Source organism: Empidonax traillii, unplaced genomic scaffold (genome assembly GCF_003031625.1).
Source record: "Empidonax traillii isolate 1590-97213 ecotype Southwest subspecies unplaced genomic scaffold, ASM303162v1 scaffold702:size1046427, whole genome shotgun sequence".
NCBI lineage: Eukaryota > Metazoa > Chordata > Aves > Passeriformes > Tyrannidae > Empidonax > Empidonax traillii.
Genome location: NW_020955895.1, coordinates 38,983 through 57,376, shown reverse-complemented (window position 1 = coordinate 57,376; position 18,394 = coordinate 38,983). Strand labels below are relative to the sequence as shown.

Genomic DNA, 18,394 nt, shown 5'->3' with positions numbered 1-18,394 from the left:
TTTAATGCTAATGTATAAACACTACAAATCCAAGCCACTGGCATTCTTATTATGGATTTAAAAGGAACCTTTGAGACTTCATCTTTCTGCTATGATTTCAACTAAATCCAAGATTTATTGAATGAGGGGCAAGAAGAGGGGGTGAGGAGTCGTTGCCTCGTGCTTAGCCTAGAGTAGCCAATAACCCAATATTTTGAAAACCAGAAGTCCAAACTTAAAGGGACTTTTTTGGTTGGAGAAAGACCAAGAGGTGCTTTTCAGTGTTTTCTCTTTGTCCTGCTGGAGCTGGTTAAGTAATTAAAATATTTTATAAAATCATTATTGCGTGGGAACATACTCAGTGCAGCGGGAAATGTCTCTCATGTCCGAGTAACTCATTAAAGTGGGACTATTAAAAGAGAAGGGAGCTTGTTGTAGCCAGTTGTTTTGCTCCTGTGAAGGGCTGGCAGGGCACCTGGGGAGTGGAGAACCTGCTGCATGGAAGCCTTGAGGATTAGAGTCACTAGGTTGAAAAGAAATTAAGACTGCAAGGAAAAAAATTATTGCTCTCTGTGGGTGTATCAATGGGTAAACGTGGGGGGGAATTGGAGCCACTTATGTGAAATAGCATTCTGGCACAGCAAATGTAAACTAGGAATTAATAAATTGAGGCTAGAAATAAAACATGTATATATACACGCCGTTCCAAGCACTGAAGCAGGCTGGCAACAGGCTTCTGACATGAATATAGCAGATTAACAACCTCCTAGTCCGTGGAAGGTTCTGTAATACAACACCTGCAGCAGCAAGGACTATTTTCAGTGAGTCAAGAGGTATCTTTGGTTCTATGTGGTGAACTAATCCTGCAAGAGGTAACAGCCCTGCAAAGAGCAGTGCAGCTCAGAGAGGCTTGTCCATGTCCTGTGTGACAGACCCACCTCTCCTGCCATTCTCAGGAGCCATCTCAGCCCTGTACCTTTCACAGTCTGTTTGTTAGACCTGCCCATCGTAATGCCCTGGGTTTTTAGCTTTGCCTTTTTTTTACTGATCCATACAGGTTTTTTTTTTTTTCTTTCTGGCTGTTTCTTTGCTTGAAACCGTGGTCCAACTTCAGAGTCTGTGCTGGCTCATTAAATACCTTGCATCACTTTTGGCAAAGAAGCAAAAAAGAAATTTGCACTTGAACAAGATTTGGATGAGCACAGAAGATTCCTGAAGCTGGCAATTAATTTAAATCCCTTTTCTCACTGCCTTTGAAACCCTGGGATCATCTCGGAAAATGTGTTTCCAGCTCCCCTAGTGAGCTTTAAATCAACCAGAACTCGGCAAATAAAACGTGGCATTGTGATTTCCTGCCAAATTGAAAATAAAATGGTAACCAACTAAAAATTAATTTGGGCTACGAGAAACTCTCAGAGTAGTTGAAGAAATAGGCTGTTTGTGTGACGCTTTAGGAATTGATGGGCAACATTTTGTGTTCATTAATTTGGGCACCTTGATTTAAATCTCTCTTCCAACCCGGGGTGCAGTGGGAAAGAGAAAAGGGATAAAGGCTCTCCATGTCTGAGGGGAATGCCAGAAACACAGCACTTGTGTCCTTAAAGATTATTACCCCCAGTGCCTACCAGAGCTGAGAGAGGGGTGGCATAATATACAGAGATATAAATTCTCTGAGGCAGAGCATAGAATTTTACAGCCTAAGTGTAATAGGATGTATTGTGCCATCAGCAAAGTCTACAGAGTTTCATGTGATTAAAATAAAAAAAGGGTCCGAGAATATGCCTTTAACTACCATTTTAATGGCAATAATTTTTGTCTCTTGTCATTTATATTGGCCATCAAGAGGGAGGCAAGCTGTAAGCTATGCAGTAATAATAATAATAATATGAATAATAATAAATGCTGCCTCTCCCCTCTTTCAATATAGCTAAACGTCTGTGGTTTTTCCTCAAAATAAAGTATTCTCATGTCCAAGATCTCCTATCTGTTCTCACGATAGCTTGCAAATTTATTCTGAAGTTTTGTTAGTCCTGTGTGCTGATAGAGAGAACTTTCATTAGTAAATTCCCATTAGGAAGACACTAATGGCCATAAAATCAGAGAAAGCTAATGAAAGAGAATCCCATAGGTAGTTAGGACTTATTTTTCCCATCTTATTATGTTCACTATCCTCTTTCAAAAATACAGATTCCCCTTGGGCGGGGAGCCACTGAAAATCTTTGGGGGTTTTACTTTAACAGTCTCTATTATCCTAAAGTCCCTTGATCACTATATTACAGTGAAGAATAGGAAGGGAAATTACCAATAAATGTCTTGCTGTTTGCGAAACACATAACACTGTCTTCAGGGAAGGCAGCTGCATTATGGTCTGATAGAAGGGAGGGAATTTTAGCACTAGCCCTGCCCCTTACAGCATTTTCTCCCCCACCCACCCACTGCCTTTATTCCTCATCTATGAAAAGCTCTTGTAAATGAGAGCTATTTCACACTGCCCGCTCTCTGCTGTCAAGGTCTCATCAGAGAGCAATTCTAAAATGGAGAAAAGCAGTGAGCTGGTGTACCATGACCTTATCCAAATTGGGGATCAGGGTGCTCCTTGTCATCTGTGGAGGACTGGTCTTGTCAAACCTAGGGATGTTATTCTATCTCTAAGAGATGTTCCGTTATGCCTGTGCCCTTCTTCATCTGTTGACCTAATCTAGTCCAAAAATAGATATTTTGCAAGGATGACAGGCTTGAAATGGTTAATACAGCTGTGCTTTTTGCAGCAGTTCTATTCTCTAGGATTGTAGGGGTTTTTGGAAATATCCCTAGGAGGTGTGAATTAGACCCAAGTCAATCAGAAAGGGTCTGACTGTAAAACGCCCAGGTAATTTGTGTGGGAGACAGAATTAAATTCTCCCTGAGAAGGGAAAGTATGAGGTGGATGGGGAAAAGCAATCTCTTAAATAGCCTTGAGGATGGGGTAGTGTCTCATGCACCCTCCTTTCTCATGTCTTAATCTTCCAGCTGTCCTCTCATGATTTTATGTGAACATTGTGGGCTTGTTCTTCTTTAAAAGGTTTATTTTGTTTTCTTTTTTTTTCCCCCACATCAAAGCTGTTAGGGCCTTTTTTTTCCTCTCTACCCAGATTCCTACTGGCTTTGTCCCTATTTTGAAACAGCTTTATAGTCGGCCTCATGCAGCCTGGTGTTTCTGACTCCACAAGTACCCCGTGGTGCTCAGCAAATATGAAAATCATCCAGTGTGAGATGGGAGCCCAGAGCAATGTTCCCCTGGATTAGCACCATTATTACTTTCTTCAATCTGCCTCCATTTGCATTTAAATCTCTACTCTACACCCTGCATGTTTAAGAAACTTGGCAACTTTTTATTTATATATGCATGGTAGCTACTTTTAGAAGTTTTCTTCTCTGTCATAATTGAAGGAAAAATTAGTTCAGAGCACGTAATCCAGGACTGAATGCACATATCTGTCACTGCAGAATAGTGGGGCACTCGGGTTTAAGGTGACAACATGATCCACTGTAGACAAGAGCAGTTTGCAACATAAAGTTTTAAATACCCTTTGTCAACCCAAAAAGGTTTATGCGCTCTTAGATCTAGAACAACCTGTTGGGGAGAAGAGAAGCAGTAAAAATTAGCAAGCTGCTCAGTTGGGGCAGGTGCTACCCTGCATGGACACGAAGTACCTGCTGGTTTATGCAGGAGGGTGAGCTCAGACAGGAGAGGCGGGAGGATGGAAATTGTTTCTGGCATGAAATATTTCTGTCTGGGAGCAAGGCAGTGTTCAAGTCTATCATCCTCTGCACCATACAATGTTCAGCTGGAACTGCAGGTGGGGTAACTCTGTGGATGATCTCTGCTCCCTGTGCAGCTGATGTGAGCCTGGGTTAGCAGGTGCCATCCCACACTGAGATTCCCTTTCCCAGTGTGCCTGTTCCCAGAGGCTTCTGGTACCCAAGCAGCCACTTCCAGAGGGCTTCTGAAAAAGCTATCATCTTTAATTCTGGGGAATTTCTAAAGGAACTTTGTGGGACAAAATAAACAGTTTTCAAGCAACTGAGAACCTGTCAGAAACCAACAAAATAATTGCATTTGCTACGAGCTTTTACGACATGAAAAAAGTTATCAGCTTGGGCAAGTCTCCTCCCCCTCCTCTTCCCTCCTCCAAATATGGGGTTTCCAAATCAGATATGTTTCTTAGAACTGATCCAAAGGGCACAGCTCCTGTTTTCACTGTTTCTCTCTTCCTTTTCAGAGGTGTTCATGGCCATTTCAATGGGCGGCGCCCGTGGGCTTTGGCAGACGAGTGCATCCTGGACCTGATGGCTCAGCTGGTTGGTAGGTGTGAACTGCAGGGGAAAGTCTTTCTCCAGAAATAAAATTAAGAAAAAAAAAAATTTTGGTTTCTTTTAAGACTGAAAATCCTGAAACTCTGTAAGCAGAACTGAGTTCCTTTAATTCTTTTGTTTTAAAGTAGTTTTTTTGACTATGGGCTAACACTTTTTTAAGACTGGAGTGATTTAATAGATGAAGGTATGTGAGAATATATGAGCATATGCATATCATGAAACTAATTGCAGCAAAGGGTTTCTTGGAGCGTCGTAAACCACTTGGACTAACACGTGAAGCCCTTTAGAAAGGGCACTTGGTGTTACGGATTCTCAGTCACTCTCCTAAAAGTAAAATGATGAACTTTCCCCTTTGAGAAATGATTTCTATCTGACATTTTCTTCTTTTCCTCCTGTTCCCACCACTAAATTCAGCCCCATGTTTGAGAGCTGCTTATGTCAATGAAGCACGTAATTGGGGCAGGACCTGTATTGATGAGTTCCCATTACCCTGCTGTACCCCTGGAAGGGCCTGCAGTGCTGCAGAACCTCGACAGTGAGTGCTTCTGGTTATTCTAGAGGTTGAGAAGGAGCTCTGGAGACTTCTCCTGTTGAATTTGCCAGCCAGGAAAGCAGCTGGCTGAGTGTGAATGCAAATTTCCTCTATCGTGTCTAACTCTGTGTAGTTGAAATAATTTTTCACTGGGATCTCCTTCAGAGTTTTTGCTGTCACAAGGGGAAAGAGAAATTATCCTGGCAGGGTCTTTTTCTCCCCCACTCTCACAGCTGTTGTCAAGGCCAGGTTAGTAGATTTTAGAGAGATTTGGCCCATATTTCAGTTTAGGTGTTGAAAGCAACTGTCAATAGTGACTGTCAGAACTGAATTATCAGGCATTCATTTGTGCCATCACTGAGGAAAAAAATTACAATTAGGTTGACCTACTCTATGCTGGATATTGTATCGTAATTTCTCCTTGTAGACAAGTGTTCAATGAGAAAATTATGGTTTTTCTCCTTCAAGAAAGGCAAATGGGATCGGAACAATTGAAAACAGAGACATTAAAGAATGTCTCATGACAAGTTTATTTATATATTCATAAATAAAATCACTTCCTGAATTCTTTATGAAGTTTCCAAATAGCTAAAATACAGGGTGTTATTACTGGAGCAGAACAAATGCAATAAATTGTTGTTGTAGTTGGTCTATCCATGATGTAAGCTCTGAGATTACACAAATATGAGTGTGTTTACACTGGGCATCACTGGGCTATGCAGAAAAATCCCTTTTGTAGAATGAAATTAAAAAAAAATGCAGATTGGGGTTCTGATTTTGTAGATTGCTACCATTGTACCTGGTATTGCTCAGGAGGTTAAGAAATAACTTTTCTTGCTTTCATTACATTCAAGGACAAGCTCTGCACCTTCATCCTTAAACTATCACTGAACAGAAATACATGAGGATATAAGGGGGTGGAGTGTGTGGAAATTTAGGGATTTCTCTAGTATGACCCATCCTCCTTGGCCCCTGGATATTCTTGTTTTGGTGAGGTAACTTAACTGGGAAGCTGAGAGCAGGTGGGGGAATGTGACTTGGAATTTGTAACTGGAAACCTTGAATTTCTGAAACTGGAGGGTGGACAATTTCTCTTATGTCTTGTGAAAATGGGAGTCACACTACATACTTTCATGCACCTAAATGAGTAAAGCAATAAGACCATTGAGGCTCTTCAGATAGCCACTGGGGAGACAGACAAGATCTCCCAAAGGGCAGCTGGAGGCACCTAAATTGTCCTATTTCTCTGCATCACCTTCTGTGGAGATTTTCCACTGCTTTGTTTGCAAAACTTGGACCCCTGTGGGGTCCCCACAGGGTGTTGGGGCAGGCTAAGCCCTGACCTCCTGTCACTGCTGGTGCCAGGGTCCATTTGGCCTCAGCTTTAGGTTAAGAGTCACTGCAGAAAGCAGGGAGTCAGGCTGGGACCCTTTTTCCCTCAACCATCTGTCTTGCAGAGGCTTGCCAGCTGTGTTTCTATTTTAATATAAATTTAACTAAAAGATGCATTTTAATCTGAAGAGAGGAAAATGAGAGCTTTACTTAAATTTCATCTGATTGTTTGTCCATCTCCTTATTTTCCTTTTCCAGGCTCCATAGGACATTGGTGTTTTATTTCACAGTGGCCAAACCACACTGAACTTATTATAATTTTCTTCATTGTAAACATATATTTTTAAATTTTCTGTAAAAATTTAGACCAAGATCACACTACCACTAACCTACTTTTTGTTTTTAAATTTCTTTCTTGGGAAGTGTTTCACAGTTTTGTTGTTTTCCTCAGAAGTAAATGGAATGTTAACATTATTGGCTTAGATTTTGTTCTCCAGGATTTTGGGGGCTTTGTTTAATTGAACTATAAAATATCTTTTGGGCTCAAATCTGGCCCTCAAATTTATCTGCAGGGTTTTATTTAGATAATATCTCCGTAGCTTTTTTAAAGATTTATGTAAATGATTCTTGGAATGCAAATGAATTAATATTTCCAGAATAATGGATGCATTGTAATAAATTCTGATTTTTAAAACTGTAGGTAATAGTGAAGAGGGTGAGAGAATAAATGTTAAGGTAAAATGCTCTCTTCTAATGTGGTATATTGCAGAATCACAGAATGGTTTAGGTTGGAGGGGACCTTAAACAATTTCTAGTTCCAGTTCCTGAATTTATGTTTAACTGCTGTTTTCCTACAAGGTGATCATGTATGAGTTGAGTGAACTCCAAATTTCCTTTTTTAGTGAATTTAATTTAAGAATAATAACAGAATTTTACAGAGTTTTTTACTTGGTACTGAATATATTATGGAGGAGGGGGAAGAATTGTCATTTCTCACTCTAAGCAGCAGTAGGAAGTAAAACCATTTGGTGAGATTTATTCAGGAATGGACCAAAGACTGTAAAACACCTTTTGCCTGTTTAATGGTTTATAGTTCTCGAACACCTTGCTTATTAAATGCAGTCACATTTTCCTGTTCAATGAAAGTTACAGTAGTAAATACATTGTGAAATGAAGAGTCAAGGTCAATGGAGGCCAAAGCTTTTTTTCTGTGCTCACACCGAGTGGCACAACGCAGTGAAGGCAATCTCTGCTTCTCCTACTAGACTTTATTAAAAACATTACAACCTTGGCAGGATCACCTTCTGATGGAACAAGATTAACTGTATGGCTGCTGCTGCACAATGTTGCTCGGGCAGGTCTCGGTTGAGGGAAGACTGAACGCTGAGCAGATTTGCAGTGACTTTGAGTGATAAGAATTATTTGAAATAACCAAAATGTTTTCTAAATTGGGGGCCCTTAGCCTTTTTCCAACCATTTTACAAAATGCTTTCTACTTACTCCATCGAGGATCAACCTTCCGCAGCAGTCAGAGAGGAGAAGGATGGCAGTGTCTGCCTAACACAATCATAATTGTCTCTGAAGTCGTACTTTGCAAATGCTGCTTCCTTTTATTAAAGGGGAGATTCATCATGCAGAACATACAGGTTTTAGACTGTCTTGGAGATATGGTCTAAAGTTAGGAAATAGGGAAAGCAAACATAATTTTGTCTCCCGTGTGCCGGGTCTTTGAATATTCTAATAGGTTAATTGGATCATAGGAAGGTTGTTTTCCGAAACGCAGTGCAGGTTATAAAGGATAACAGTTTTCCAATGACACGGATGAGGTTTGTTTTGTGGGCATGAAATTCAATAATGGAAAGCTTTTAATAAATATATAATTTACGGAAGACCAAGACTTACATGACAAATGTAGTGTCATATTTAATTTGGGATGCTAGCATGCAGCTAAAAGGGATCTACACATTAACCATTTGTTTTATAGGGAAGCAGTACAGCAGGCAGAGGGTTGCTCATGCAGAATTTGCTGGGAAAGCCACAGATTTCGTGGAAGGAGCAGAGGGAGAAATAAGAACAATACCATTTCCTGATGCTGTCCCTTTTTTCAGCCTCAAGAGCCCCATAGAAATATTAAGACTGCAAATAATACTGTTTTGAGCTGCAATCACTCTGTCTAGCTGTCTTCTATATCTGCAAGAGAACAGCCACAAGGTGACCTCTTCCAGCAGCATGGAGCCTGCAGATTCAGTGCTATCAGAGGGAAGGAAAGAAAGCAAAGAAGAGGAGTTTAAGTGAGGAAAAGAGCTTATTTTTGCCTAAGAAGAACTAGTCCTTTATATATTTCTTTAGAAAAACTTGGTGATGTTTGTGGTGTCTGAAGGAGGGAACTTATTCATGACATCTCTTTTTCCTCATGACTCATCCCTGGTCCTCCAGAGTCACTGACAACTATTGCCAAAGCTTTCTGTCCAAAACTTGGAGCTTTCAGCAACACATAGAAAGGCCCTTGAACACCTCAATGAGAATGGTTTTTGGTTGCTCCTGTCTGCTTGAGAAGGATTTATTAACACTTCTTAACTATAGATTTCCATGTTCTTTGACTGTATTTGCTTTTATTGAGGTCAACTCCTGGTTATTCCTATGGTGGCAAAGTGTAAACCTAAATTCTGTGGAATATGGTGAGAGTGTCTATTGCCTTCTCCCTGCGTTATTTGGGACCTTGTGCACCCTCAAAAGCAGGGACAGGGGTAACCTGGGAATCACCTCACCACATCTGAGTGATGTTTAGGGCAAAGTGCATGAGCCTATGTCCCAGATTAAGAAAACTCAAAACACAGATTTGTCTCAAGGGTGAATTACTTATTTTCAATAACAGACATCAGAAGAACCAGAAAGAAATTGGAATTAATTTTCTCCATATCTCAGTGGCTCCCTGACCAACACACAGTCTCTTGATTTGCCTAAAGTTTTTCACCAGGGCTTGATAAGCACTGGAGAAATTTTACTAAAGATTTTGTAATAACAATTAGTTGTTAGTCCATTAGTTCTGCCTGTTATTAGTCTCCGGGGAGTGATGCAGATATGGCTTCTAGTGAAACTGTTACATTAATAATGGTCTGTTATATTCAATGGGTCAATTTTTTTTTTTAATTATTATTTTTTTTTGTTGGGGATGAGATTTAGCCTGACATTACAGCAACCACTTACCACAGGTGATTATCTCAATATGTTTTGTCACTTGTGTAATGTATAAACTATTGACAAAAAAAAGCCTTCCAGTCTTGCTTTACATATAGACTTCTGACCTGATTTGCCTGAGTTCTTCATGATAATAAATCCACCAGTGGCTTGCTGGGAAATGGAAATACTTCATTGTTTGTTGTTTTCTGTGGCTGACCTGAAAAAAATAAATATTTTCCTGCCAGTGCAGTGTAGTGAGTCAGACAAGAAATCTTTTTACTTCACTCTGATGACACCTCAAACATTCATTTCCTTTCTAGTCTTTAGAGAGACTTTGACTGAACACATACTTTTGCTTTCTCACCACTGTACTAGAATACTCTGAAAATTTTAAGAAAACCTCCAACCAGTGTTTTTTATGTTTTGTCTTTCAGGGGCCCAAAGACACGAAATAGCCTTAATGAATGGGCTGACTGTTAACTTGCACCTGCAGATGGTATGTCTTCATGATGTATATTTGATGTTTTGTTGACAAGTGTTTTTCTCCTTTCTCTGTGTGTGTAAGCAAAGTGCTTTCAGAGGACCTCACAGAGACAGACCTGGGTGACAGAATAACTTTTTTTAAGCCTTGGGAGCTGCATCTTGAATAATGTATGTGCAAGACCTGGCCTCACTCAATACTAAGCAGAAAAGCTGGACAGAGAAATATTTTCAAGGACTTTGTGGGGGAAGTTTGAGCTGTTCTCACATGTGTTGCACGTCAGTCGCCAAATGAGACCTTATTATTTAAGGAACATTTACAAGGAATTTTTCAAATTTGAATTTCACACCAAATTTTGGAGTTGAGGAAACAAGAGCTCAACTGTGAGCAAGTCAAAGCTGCAATTTCAGTCAAGCTTTTAAATAAGAGATAGCAGAGTTAAACTGTTTTATATATACCGAAAATGTGGTAGAGAATTTTGATTTGTATTACTCAGTGGCCGTAAATGTGTCTTATTTAGTGCTCAGGTGCCTCTGTGGCTACATAAAGCCTGCCTCTGGTTCTCTAGTATTTCCAAAGATTTGGTTCAGCTGAGTGTGGATGTGAAGCTTCATTTTGAGTGATTCACACAAAAAGGTTTATCCCTTGAATCTGCTCCTCTGTGCAGTGTCTCTGACCTTTGTTAAATTCAGATGGCAGGATGGGGGTAAGTACAAGCCAATTCACTTGGCTACTCTGCCTTGAATTAAGTGCAGTGAAGTGAGACCTGTCCCAGATTTCTTGAGTACACAGTCCATGCAGAGCTTTGTGTAACCCAAGCTTGAGCAGGAGGACTTGTAAGTCTTCTACTAGTCCTCTTGGCATGGTGGCCAGCCCCAGCTTGCCTTCACATGAGGAACTAAGAAGGAAAGACCATCCTGAAGGTGATTAGATCAGGTCTTTGCAGAAGGCTTAGTCCTTTGGTCAGAGTTGTTTCAGAGTAAGGGATGATTCAGTGACAAATATTTTTGTGCAGGGATGAAAATCCAACTCCTTTTCCCTGTTTGCTACCAGCTTGCTTCCTGGATGGAGCTGGGTGAAATCTCAGCTTCCTTGGCTGTAGTCAAAGCTTTGCTGTTGATTCCTGTTAAGTGCAAGTTTTCACTGCTGGTTTTTTGTGGCCTTTGTTATGGATATATGAAATACAGTATTATAACACTTTCCTACTTTGATAAATGTTATATGGACAAAGAAATATTTGTAATTTCTGGGGGATTCTCTGTAGTCTACATGAAAGTAAAGCAGTCTTTATTAAGTTATATGCTGAGAGCATCTCTCTCATCTCTGCTTAGATAGATTTCAACATAATTTTTTTTTTTCTTTAACAGCTATCTTTCTTTAAACCTACTCCAAGACGCTATAAAATTCTTCTAGAAGCAAAAGCCTTTCCCTCTGACCATGTAAGAAATTAATATTTTACCATATTTGTATTATTAATCATATTTTTCCAAAGAATATCAGTAGTATGATTTGAATATTTATTAGCTCATCTTGTCCAAGTAACATTACAATAAAAAAATCTGTCAGAAGCCTTTGAGCTCAGCATATTTTACAGATCGTAGCTTTATTCCTTTTGTTCAAATAAAAAGTCTTACAAGAGGAAAAGATTGAATGGGTGCATTGATTTATTAGTCTTTTTAAAGACATTGAGCAAACTACTGGCCTAAATCAACTAAAGTTGTAAATGTTTTATTAATTCTTGTTGCTGTTTTACTTTATGAAACCAAATCAATACAAACTCACAACATTAACACTTATATATCCCCAGACAGAGATGGAAATGTTTGTTCTTAGCACTTTAGATTACTAGTTCAAACATCATTTGTCTGCTGTAAAATAGGAGACAATAGCCCGTGCATGAGAGCTCAGAGCAAATTAATCTTTGGGTTTGTGGCCCACTGCTACTTTATCATCAACGCCATCAACTCGTGGAAATTGATAACAAATTTGATCTCCAAGGTGTGATAAAAATGACTCGAGCTACTAATGGGTTTATTTGCAGCGAAGATGGTGGCGCAGATGTATAAACCTCAAATTGCTTCTATTCTAAGTAATGTTTATATTAATCCCACATTTGTTCCAGGCACACTTGTATGCTTGGACTCCATCTTCCCAAATTTCTACAGTGGTTCAGTAATAATCTCTGCAACTTCCACTGCTCCAGTTCCTGTTGTGAAATTTTAAACCACTTCACACTGTGATTTGATGATTGTTATTGGATTCCCCAGAATCATTATTAATCTATAAAATCAGCAGATAGGATTTTCAAAATATTATGAGAGTTTAAAGCTCTTATTTCCTGCCAGCTGCGCAGCAAATAGAAGAGGTGAGAAAAGCACAGGACCACATGTATGTGCTGCCCAAGCCTCATTTGTGTTGGCAGCAGGGGATTGTGGCAGCCTGGGATTGAGTGTGTGTGACCAAGAAAAGTGGGTACCTCGGGCTCTGCAGAAGGGATGCTCAATCTTCTCCTTGGCTGTTATCCATGCAGGCTTGGCTTTCTGGCATCTGGAAAAGCACATCCTCCATCACGTTATAGAAGCACAGGATGGTTTAGGTCAAAAGAGACCTTAAAGACCAACTAGTTCCAACCCTCCAACCCACTAGATCAGGCTGCTCAGGGCCCCGTCTCCACCCTCATTCTGCTCCATGAACTTATCCTGTAGGATTCAGGCTTTGACTTCTCACTCAAAAGTCCTTGCAGTCTTATATGAATTAAATCTGTGTCTTTTTTTTAATCCAAAGGAAATCTGCACACTTTTCAGTGAAGTCAGATTATGCTTTCAAAGCATTACTTTCAGTGAAAGGCAAGGCTTCTGAATTCCTTTTTGGAGTTCTGATTTGTTTGTCCTTTTTTTTTTTTTTTTTTTTTTTTTTTTTTTTTTTTTTTTTTTTTTTTTTTTTTTTTTTTTTTTTTTTTTTTTTTTTTTTTTTTTTTTTTTTTTTTTTTTTTTTTTTTTTTTTTTTAAAATCTTTATAATGTATTTGTGTTAATGTTGTCTGTATGGAATTCTCTTCCAGTATGCTGTTGAGTCTCAGCTTCGACTGCACGGGTTGGATGTGGAGAAAAGCATGCTCCTGCTTCAGCCACGGCAGGTTGGTGAGGAATATGTCAGCTCTGCTTGCTGTCACTAAGGGCAGAAATGTATTTCATGTGAAAGTAGGGCATATATTCTCAAATAGTGTAGTGTCTGCCTGCAGAAGTTATAATTTGTATCAAAACTCTTTAGGTAAAATTTATGAATTGTGTGGTCTGTTTCTGGGTATAATTTTTGACATTAACCCCCATTTTATAATTGCTGATTCAATAGTGAATTTTCCTGGAACAACAACAAGAAAGAGGTTATTTTCCCTATTTTTCCTGTTTGCAAAAACTGACAGCACACTGACTCACCTGCAAAATATAGCAACTCATTGAGAAAGCCCAATGTCCTCTGAATGTCCTAAGGTGAGAGATTGCCATAACACGAGCAACACTGTCTGTATCAGCACAGGCTGAGAGAAAGGTCTGCTCTGAGTAATATGCAATTCAGATTAATTTGAAAGGCTGCCTCGCTTCACTTCTGCAGCATTAAGAACTTTGTCACCTAACTATAAACCGAGGGTGACCTTTTGCTTCTGAAATCTGAGTCATCTTGTGAGTAAAGAGCCCACTCCTGAACGCTTGATAGATTTGCAGAGATTGTTGAGATAATAACAGTCCCTTGCAATTCAACCATCTTGCCCAAGCTCTTTTCAGTAACAAGTCTAATTTAATTCTGGGTTTTCACTGCCTAATTGATCCCTAGGTGGTGGTATGTTTTACAAGATCCCTTGCTAGGAAGACAGGAGAAGGATGGGGCAGTAATTTTCCTATGAAGAATCAAAAATGAGGATTTTTTTTTTTTCCTTTTGGTTGAAATTTTTCTATATTTAATGACCACAGGTTTGGGGATTTTTGTACTTTTCATGATGTGAGACATTGTTTTTGAAATATAAATATGGCAGGTTTATAATAGCTTCCTGTGGGATACTAAGTTTATTAAAAAAGTACAGAGTGAAAGTGATAGACAACTTTCAAGTCTTGTGGGTGTCACAAATTTCAGATGCCATTTAAAAATCATTAGATATTCTGTTTGCACCAGGAATTTTTTGCTGTAAATTAAAACTGCCAGAAATATTAGAGAGTATAAAGCATGTTAGAGCGTGAAGTGAATAGACTTTTTATAACTGGCACCTTCAAGACTCATTTGCTAATGATTTTTTTTTTGAGGTCACTTGCTCATAGGCTACTTCGTAGCACTACCTTTGTACATCATTACCGTGCTAAGGATTTGCTTTTGATCTCCTTATGCAAGCAGCGTGGCTCATGGTAAAATATAGATTATGAAATAAGGACTGACAGTTTCATTACTGCCAGAGTTGATGTAAAATGTGTGCTTTAACTTTGTTTTAGGGGGAGGAGACCTTGAGGACTGAAGATATCCTTGCTGTAATTGAGAAGGAAGGGGACTCTATTGCTGTCATTATGTTCAGTGGGGTTCAGTACTACACAGGACAGTTGTTTGACATCCCTAGAATAACAAAGGCTGGCCAAAAAAAGGTAGGACTGCTCCAGATTCATCCTCTTAACACCACTTTTAGACCAGTTTTCTGTGTGATACATTTTTAATTTCTACTATTTTTTGGTAACAAAACATGGAAATTTGTGTGAGTCTGGTAAAATGTAAAAGCACTCTGTGTCCAGATCCTCTGGGGGCTGTCTGATGCATGAAGAAACAGTCCTGTTAGAGCAATCTTGCAGGTGACTCTTAAACTATATAGAAAGATAATTCATGACTAATAACTTATACTTGGATTTTCTGGAAAGATAGAGCATCAAGAGTTTCAGTGCAGAAGGAGGAGGAGGTAACCACGGCTGTAATCTCTCTTTAAAAGTTAATTTGTGTTAGATTTCTGCTTTTTTTGGCAAACTTTCATGATTTTCCTCCTTTCCCACTGCCCTGTTATGGCAGTTTCTGTCCCCAGTGGGTAGGGAGGTGAGCTCCCCATGGAGCCATCACTGCTCAGACTAGGCTGATGAGTTTTCAGGAGACAGGCACAATGTGGAGCACATCAACATCACAAGATGACCGTATTTTAGTGAGGATTCAGCCTTTTGGAGCTAGCAGGCTCTGTGGACATAGCTGTAAAACCCTTTAACCACCTCAATTGCCTTAGGAATTCAGGAGAAAATAGTTTTTAATTAAGTCATGTTATCAGCGGGAGGTCACCAGACTTTCTGTAGTGGCAGCTTTTTACTGGATGCACCTTATCTCATCCAAGATAAAATCACTCAAGGGTAAACTTATTTAGTATCACTGGGTTTTTGGCAAACCAGCTAACCCTTTATATTTGATGGTTTAACTCTCTGGAGAGGTTCCTGGCTCACGGGAACAGGCAATACATCTTCTGTTGCTGTAGGTTTGGCAGTGGAAATTTTTCTGGAGGTCAGGGCATAAGTTATGCTGCTGGAAAGTGATGGTAAGGTGCCCCCTGGGAGAGCAGAGCAGGTGTGAGAGCTAGTGCATGGCCCATGGGATATAAAAAGGGAATGTTCTCGCAGAGCAGCACCTGGCAACAAAATTGGTGCTAAAACCAGTACAAAACAAACCCAACTTCTCATGTGGATGTAGAAAACCAAGGAAAAAAAGAGAAATGGGGGGAGTCAGCTGCAGGGGGAAATGGAGTTGTGTACTAGCTCCAAAAGCAACACCGTTATGGTGCTCTCTTGGAGGGTCTTCCAGCACTTGGCTGACCACAAATAATCGCAAGGCTATGCTGAAAGGTCAGAAAGGGAAGACAGGTTATTAACAGGATGATGCCACCCACTGCTCTGCTCTCTCACACTCCTGGTGGCAGAAAAGCTTTCATTCAACCGCCAACACCTACGTGCCTTCGGTGCTGCTTCCCTGAAATCTGCTCTGTGGTGCGTCTGAAAGGTGTCTGAGAGAGAGAAATCTTTCTTCTCTTCTATAAACATGAAAAAAACTGGGAATAGCCTATCATTTCACCACCTCCCTAGAAATGCTCTCTGGACTGTGGGACACTGGCTTGGATGAGTGGAAGTGATGCAGTTCCACTGAAAGCTGTAAACTGCCCCAAAGAGGTTGAGAACCTGTGTCCTGGGGGAGAGCAGTCACTGATAGTTTACTACACAGAGTGATAATGGATGTGATTTTTATGGTATCTGAGGAGATAACCAGGACTTCTCGAGAGAGATTAAAATTTCTGCAAGGCAGTGCAAATAAAAATATTAACTCAAGGGGTATGTGCTTCCACATGGATACACACAAAACCACTGCACACTTTATACAGAGACTGTATCGTGTTACTGAAGAGGAGAACAGTTTCTGACAGCTGTTCAGCATTCCAGGAGGCACAGGTAAATGTCAAAGGCCTGTTTCCACCTGCATGCCTGTTAGGAGTGCTGTAAGTAGACCTGGATCTCTTCCTCTCAAGATTTTTCAAAAGTGGGGGGACCCTATCAGATTTAATTACCAGTCTCTTGGAGGTTCAAGTGTGTAGGACTGGGTTATCCAGGTAGATTCATGGCTTAAAATGTTGTTAGTATATTGAAAAAGCAAAACTAATTCAACCTGAAGAACTGTTTGAGTACCCTTAAGGCTTGGAAAACATGAGCCAGCCCTGTTTTTATTTCCCTCCTGTCAGATACACTCAGCTCATTGTCCTTATGGATTCTGCCCTGGGGTTAAGTGATGTTTATATGTTTATACAAACCCACTATGTAACAGACTCTTATACCACACTTAAACGTCTGCATATGGTAAATATTTACTTGAATAGCCACAGAATCAGCGAGTCATGAAGTGTTTCTCTCTTAATATTGGTAAAAGCTGTTCCTGCACCCTTCTGTTTCTTTTAATCTGAGAATTTCTGGTTATCAAAAAGCCCAGAGTGGGGGATCTTCAAAAGCAATTGGCTCCTCTCTCCTTTTCCCAGGTCAGAGCTGATGTTTGGAGCTGCTGTTGGATTAGAGGAGAATGAAACCAACTGCTAAAGCAGAGTAATTAGCAGCTATGTATCTATAAGTTTAATTGGACTTAAAGATTATATCTCCTTCGAGAGCTTCTGGGCCTGATGAAACCAGTGTTGTCTTATATGTATTAGCACAGAAAGACTGGAAGTCCTTTATAACACATTTTGAAAGAGGATAAGACTGAAAAGCCATGTTTAGAGGAAAAATGCAAGGTTCTCCTTCCCAGTGATGAAGGGTGGTGAATGACCCTGTGCTCCTGAACAGAAAATAGGTTGGGGAGAGCTGACAAGCAAACGACTCAGAAGGCGAAAATACAAGGTGAAAATGTCATTCGAGAAAGAGAGAGGAAAAAAAAATCACTTGTCAGACAGTATATTAGAGAGAAAAGTCCTACACAGATGGTCTTAATAATTCTTTCAATGTACAACTGAAATAAAATCCCGCAGTGTTGTGCCCTATCAGGTCTCGGAGAGAGATTTGAGCTGCGAGCTCTGGAGGTCTGGAAAATGTCCTAGGATTCTTGAGGTCAATCATTTATGAATTAAGTTACTGATTTCCTTTTACATTTTTTAAGCCAATTTCCTAAGTTCTCTACGTACATTAAGATTCCTCCCAGAGTGAAAGCTCTGCACATAGACAGCTTCATTAAGTCATTAAATATTAAATGAACTAAATTAAGCTTGAAAAATTACCTCAGGCTATTTTTCCATCTAAGGTCTCTCAGATAAATCAAAATTACTACATATTGTGCAAGAGACTCATCAGCAGGCTGAGGAGGATGTAACAGTTTTCCTTGTTTCATACTTTTGAGCTTGCTTTAGAGGATGGAGGGGGCTGAGTCGTTTTATTCTTCTGCAAGTTAAGAAATGGCTGACTTTTAGGAGACTCTACCTTTCAAACACAATTTTCATTTCATAAGTTATATTGTACTTTCCACTGACTCTGTACCGTTATGTAAAATATTTTAATCTCTTGAGTTCCCAGTAGGAAGAGCTTAAAGATCCTTCATCTTCATTTCTTTTCCTGTCTCTCTTTCTAAATGTCCCAGCTTTGCCGGTGTGAAGCTGTCATTTCTCTCCCTCTCTCCAAATGTCATTGTCCATGCTGAGTTGTTACCTGCTGGTTATCAGCAGCTACCCAGACACTTTGCAGAAATGACTTTTAGATGTTGGAATGAAGCGGAAGAGGCAGGGGAGAGAGCACACGTCCTCTCCCTCGCCAGGAGCAGATGGAGAGCTCTGTTTTTCCCCCCCTAGTCTGGGGAAGTGCCGTTCCCACGCAGTCCTGGTTCTGCGTGGCTTGTGCAGGGAGAACTGTTTCAGTTTGTTTTACTTTTTCCGTGCAATCTGTGTGGCTAAACATTTGCTGTTTGTGTGACTCAAGTGCCAGACACCTCCCCGGGAAAAAACACAAACCGGCACAACCCATCTTGCGGATGACGACTCGAGCAAACTGGTGCGAGTGGGCGTTTCTGAGA

At 40.0% G+C, this 18,394-nt stretch overlaps 1 protein-coding gene across 8 annotated transcripts in view; it reads left to right on the top strand.

The window, feature by feature from the left end:
• Positions 1–18,394, top strand: part of KYNU (kynureninase) — a 63,308-nt gene that overhangs the window by 15,219 nt on the left and 29,695 nt on the right. For all 8 annotated transcript variants that reach the window (XM_027900067.1, XM_027900066.1, XM_027900063.1 and 5 more), the window contains 5 exons: positions 4,242–4,324; positions 9,814–9,875; positions 11,228–11,299; positions 12,921–12,995; positions 14,335–14,481. In XM_027900067.1, coding sequence (XP_027755868.1) covers positions 4,242–4,324; positions 9,814–9,875; positions 11,228–11,299; positions 12,921–12,995; positions 14,335–14,481 — 439 coding nt within the window. The remainder of the gene's footprint in view (positions 1–4,241; positions 4,325–9,813; positions 9,876–11,227; positions 11,300–12,920; positions 12,996–14,334; positions 14,482–18,394) is intronic.